This window comes from Nannospalax galili, unplaced genomic scaffold (assembly GCF_000622305.1).
Source record: "Nannospalax galili isolate Female #2095 unplaced genomic scaffold, S.galili_v1.0 scaffold31, whole genome shotgun sequence".
NCBI lineage: Eukaryota > Metazoa > Chordata > Mammalia > Rodentia > Spalacidae > Nannospalax > Nannospalax galili.
This window is the reverse complement of record NW_008332149.1, coordinates 1,370,582-1,376,186: the sequence shown is the minus strand read 5'-3', so window position 1 is coordinate 1,376,186 and position 5,605 is coordinate 1,370,582. Positions and strand designations below refer to the sequence as shown.

General features: G+C 46.3%; 1 protein-coding gene across 1 annotated transcript; it reads right to left on the bottom strand.

Annotated features, from left to right (window-relative positions):
* Nucleotides 1-1,599: 1,599 nt before the first annotated feature.
* On the bottom strand, nucleotides 1,600-5,156 carry CUNH10orf120 (chromosome unknown C10orf120 homolog). Its single transcript, XM_017796669.1, has 3 exons — nucleotides 4,960-5,156; nucleotides 4,737-4,812; nucleotides 1,600-2,352 (listed from the first exon to the last, which is right to left on the bottom strand). The coding sequence occupies exons 1-3, from the start codon at nucleotides 5,154-5,156 to the stop codon at nucleotides 1,600-1,602; spliced, it is 1,026 nt and encodes a 341-aa protein (XP_017652158.1).
* Between the last annotated feature and the right edge of the window lie 449 nt (nucleotides 5,157-5,605).

The following is a 5,605-nucleotide window of genomic DNA, read 5'->3' as shown; positions in this document are numbered from 1 at the left end:
TTGTAAGTCTTGCCTTAACTGAGAAAATGTGGAAAACAGGATGGCATGCCAGTTCTGAGCCTTGGCCTCCAAAGGTATTGCAAACTTACATTTCCCCTTTTGGACTCAACAACAGATCCATGAACACACAGGCTAGCCTGCTGGAGAAAGGAAAAAGGAAGTGTGTGGTCCAGGCACTTCCACTGAGCTGACCTGCAGCTGAGTATGGAGACATAAGAAACTAAGCTAAAGCCAGGACCACAACCTGCTGAGCCTCACCTAAACTGCTCACATATAGACTTAGACGCCAATTTAAAGATTAGTGTTTGGAGCCACTAGATTTTGGGGTTATTTGTTTTGGTAGAACTTGATGACTGATACTGATGTAAAACTTGGAGAGTGATGGGACCTCTCTAGGCCCAGATGGGTCTGACTCACCGTCCAAGGTGACTCAAGCTGAGATTGTGACTCTCAAGTTCAATGTCTCATGTTAATGAAGAATAAAGATATAGACAAAGGAGGAGGGAGCAAGAGAGAGCAAATTTATTCAGAAAAGAGCAAGGAAGGTAAGACTCTCACCGGGGTGCGATCCCTAGGGGGCAGCCATGAGCGGTTAGTCTGGGGCTTTCATAGGACTTCCGGCAGAAGTGGAACAGAGACAATGTTTATTAAGATTGGCTAGTTCTCTGGACATATTTCGGGCTTAGACAATGGGGCTCTCCTGCTCTGGGTATGTCCAGTTGCCTAACTAGGAAGACGGTCACACATTGTTCCCCCATTCAGGGGAGTGGTTGTAAGTTGCAGTCACCCCTGTTTATTTTTCCTTGACTTCGTCTCAGTCGCCAGCTGTTGACCTTGTCTGGGTCTGCTAGCCGTCAGCCTTGGCAGGGTCTGCTAGTTGTTAACAAACCATGTTCTCTTATTTACATGACAAGCTTGTAGTTTACTACAGACCCCTCGTCTGTGCTGCCTGTGAAGAAATCATTATCACAGCTACCAAGATGTAACTGCAAGTTTTTGTGATCTCTTTCCTGCAACAGAGGCGGCGCTTTTAGAATTCATCCTTACCCACAATTTAATCCTCAGCTATTAGCTGTGAGGACACTGGAAGAAAATGCCTACAAAGAGTAACCACACTGGGCTCTTCAGGAAAGACTTCATGGGAGGCAGGAAGAGCCTTCTGAGTCCGCCTTTCTTTTTCCCCAGAGCCCTGTCCTTCCTCTAACCTGGTCAGCGTGGCTATCTCACACCTACCTGCAAATGCTCTTAATGCTTCCACCCTCACCGGTTTACCTAGATTCTTTGAACACTAACATTTGTTTTCACCATAACAATACAGATGCCGGAGGAGAAAGAGGAGGCAGAGTAGGTAGGAGCAGGCAATGGGGAATAGGTTAGACCAGGGAGGCCTGGGTGGTTGGTGAGGGTGGGAGCTAAGACTGAAAAGTCTCAGGAAATGAAGAAAGCCTCAGCAACAAGGTCTCATTTGGGGGATCTCCTGGAGACAGAACAGAGAAACCAAAGGATCCAAAAGAAGAAATGGTGGGGAGGAGCCTGAGGCACACTGCTCAGGGGAAATAAGGAACAGGACACTCAGTTACGCTTGGGAAAGGACGAAGCTTAGTACAGACAGCGAGAAGCCCTGTGTGGTTGTTCTCTGCAGGCGTCCTCTTCCTGTGCCCAGTAGGTCTGAATAGCGTCATTGGGGTGGATTCCCCGCGATTTAAAATCCTGCTGCATGAGCATCAGGTCTCCAGGAAAGTCAGCTATGGAGAAGAGATTTCTGTTCGTTAGGCCTGTGATGCATCGTTCCCGCTTTACGGGAAGGAACGTTTTACGATCATTTCGATGGCATACTACACACGGCTTGAGTTCTTCTGACTTGAAAACCACATTCATTATGATTTCTCGTGCCTTTGTGGTTTTGTGCTCTGCCTCCTGTTCCTCCTCCTGACTGGCTTGGTCAAAGTTATCACTGTCACCCTTGTCCTGCTCTTCACTGGTCTTGTCTGTTTCCAAGGGATTCAGGTCTGCTCCAGACACCATCTGGGCATTCCTGAGCCTTTGGGTGCATGGAAAACACTGCTTATTTCTCAGGGCTCTGGCTAGCCGCATCCTTTGTACGTGTTTGCTGATGTCGATCATCTCTCGCTGGGGCACTTTAAACTCCTCTGCAGGCACGACCACCTTTGCTGTCCACATTTTTTCTGGGGGTTGGTATGCAGCACAAGGGAAAAAGGGCCCTCTTTTATATTTGGTTGCCTTTTCGTAGTCTGGAGACCGTGACCGTAGCTCCCTCAGCATTTTCCCTTCTTTGTCGTGTTTGACAGCCAAGAACCTTCGTGTTGCTATGGTGTGAATGCCACCTAGACGCTGAAAATGGAAAAGAATAGCTAAAAACCCCAGTGCCAAGGGCTAGGAAGCCTCTGCAGAAAGAATGAAATAGCAGTCATTTCTCCCTCCATCACCGAGAGTGTTTGAGAACCTGCGAGTGGGAAAGAAGACGGACCTTTGGAGCAGGACAAGCCTGAGTTCAAATCCTGACTCTTCTCTTACCCACTGTGAATTTAGATTAATTTTATTGGCTTTACAAAGTTATTGTGAAGCCTCAACGAGAAAACGTATGTGACAGCAGCTAGTGCAGGTTCAGTGTTTTCTCATCACTGTCACCAAATACCCGGCAAGAAGTAACCTAAGGGAGGAAGGATTTACTCCGGCTTGAGGGGATACAGTCCATCATGATAGGGAGGGCATGGTGGCAGGTGGGGGTATGAGTCAAATTGCTCACATCTCAGAGGATCAGGAAGCAGAGAGCTTGGACAGGAAACAAGGCCTGGCTATGACACATAAGACACCCCCACTAGTGACCCACTTCCTCCGGCTAATCTCCTCCTCCTAAAGGTCCCATAATGCCTCAAAACAGTTCTACAAGCTGGGGGACAAGTGTTGAAACACATGAGCCCGTGTTAGAGTCACACTCAAAGGTGCAGCACAGGGCAGGGTAAGAAGAGCTGAAGAAATGGCGGCTTTATCATCCACTACCACTTACGGCTATACTTCTTTTTGTTTTAAGCTTTTAAATTTTAGTTGTTTTAATCTACTTTTTAAAAAGATTGATTTTATTTTTAATCATCTGTATTTATGTGTGTGTCTGTGTTAGGGGTATGTGCAGGTAGGTTCTTTGGAGGCCAGAAGAGGGCATCAAATACCCTGGAGCTGAAGTTATAAGTGGTTGTGAGACACCCAACATGGGTACTGGGAACCAAACTCCGGTTCTTTGCAAGAGCAGTGCAGACTCTTACCCTCTGAGTCATCAATTCAGCACCTGCTTTTATTTTGTAAAGTCTTTGACACACACACACACACACACATACAAATACCACATATTTCAGACATTTTTACCCCCACTGTCCTCTCTTACTCCTCAATCCTGCTGAACTCATTCTTCTCCCAAACAAGTCCTCCTCCTAGTTTAACATCTTTGTTTGCTTGTTTGTTTTTGTGACCCACAGAGTTCAATCAGGGTTGCTTACCTGAACCTTGGTGGAGATGATTTACTGGGGCTTGAGCAATTTGAAGAAAGTCATTCCCCCTCCCCCAGCAACCATGAACTGCCTACATTTGTGTAGGGAGGGGTGAGGCTCTCTCTCGTCTGGAGACCTCTCTCATTCATGATTGAACGTTGATGGGCTCCATCTTGTGCAGATCGTGTGTAGTGTAGAATACCAAGTGTTGGAGTATGTGAGCCTGTGGTGGGCACTTCACACTCAAAGTGCAGTGCAATGCAAGGTAAGAAGAGCTCAAGAAATACTAGTTTCATTATTTATTGTCACTCATATTTCCTGTTCATTGTTTCTTTTAAAAATATTTATTATTTTTATTTTATTTGTATGAGCCTGCATGTATGTAAGTGCACCCATGTCATGCGATGTTCCCAGGGCATCTGATCACCTGGAACTGGAGTTACAGATGGTTGTTAGCTGCCATGTGGGCGCTAACAACTGAACCTAGATTCTTTGCAAGAGCAACCAGTGCTCCTTAACAGCTGAGCCATCTCTCCAGCCCTTCTTTTTGTTTTTTTTTTTTTTTTTGAGACAGTGTATCTCTATAGCTCCAGATGGCCTGGAACTCACTATGTAGATCAGGCTGGCCTCCATTTCACAGAGATCTGCCTGCTTCTGCCTCCCATGTGCTGGGATTAAAAACATGTGTCACCATGCCTGGCTTAGTGTGTGTGTGTGTGTGTGTGTGTGTGTGTGTGTGTATGGTGTGTGTGTATGAGGGTGCATGCTTCTGCACATGTGCGTGTGCAGGCCAGAAGACACCAGCTGTCTTCTCCCTTTTTACCTTATTCCTTTGAGACATGCTCTCTCACTGAATGAGAAGCTTGTCATTTTGTGATTAGGTTGGCTGGCCAGTGAGCTCCCAGGATCCATCTGTCTCGGCCTCCCAATGCTGGGGTTACAGGTAGACACAGCTATGCCCAGTGTTTTAGTATAGGTGGCAGGATTTGAACTCAGGTCTTCATAATTGCACAGCAAATGCTGTTACTCATTGAGCCATCTCTGTAGCCCCACTTATAAACTAGATTTCTAGTTGGGACCTTTAGAGAGTGGAATCCACCTGTTGACATAGGCCATCACGAGCCTACTGTTGGGGAGACTTCTTTTTCGGTGGGTTTTGAACCTTGGGTTCCCCCTACCTCTGCAGGCAGACTTCAGAGGGACCTCTGTCCATGTAAACTTCAGAGCACTTACTAGGATTTCTTTTTCCATTGGGGAGTATTTTCCAAGGGCAATACGTGGGTCTGATTTGTAGAATGTGGTCCATACCCTGAAAGGCAGAGAGATAGGTGAATTAGAACTCTGGAATGGGTCTTTCTTGTTTTTCTTCTCATAGTGGGAAACTCACAGAGGGTGATTCCATGTTAGCTGGGCGGAGGCCACGTAAGAAAGGACTTGGTACCCAGGCCACACTCACCCCAGTGGTGTTGCAGGGCAGAGGTCCTCTTTGCAACGTGGGAAATTTTGAGCTATCCAGGGATGGCTGGCACTGAGAATCCTGGGTGAAATTCTGCTATTTAGCTCTCCTTTGGCAGCGGTCCCTTCCTGAGCCCTTGGATGTCCAGGCTTCTGTGTGCGCATCCTCTGATAACAATTTTCCCATTCTCTAATCATACTCTGGGCAGTAGGCTAGGACAGGAGGCGTTAGTGCCTGGAGTTTGTGCCTAGGACAGTTTAATGGGAGCTCAGGGGACAGTCCCAAGCACTAAATGTGTCATAATTGACCTAACTTGGGCCTTATTGTGAGGTCTGCATGTAAGGTTTAAATGACCCTGGGGTGAAATGGGAACATACCGCCACTCTTCTGACTGGCGCCCAGGAAAAGACTGAGCAGAGCGCAGCTGGGAGCCAGTCCCAGTGGCATCCTTACAGGATGAAGAAAAAGACTTTGTAGTGATGTCTACCTAACTCTTTTTTTCCTTCTTTTCCTCTTAAATTTTTATTTTCTTAATGACATATAGGTCTTCTTTGTGTATTCTTTTTGGTTAAATACATTGCAAATATTTACTCCTACTCTGTGATACAACTTTCTGCTTAAAATTTTTTTTAAAAAATGTATATGT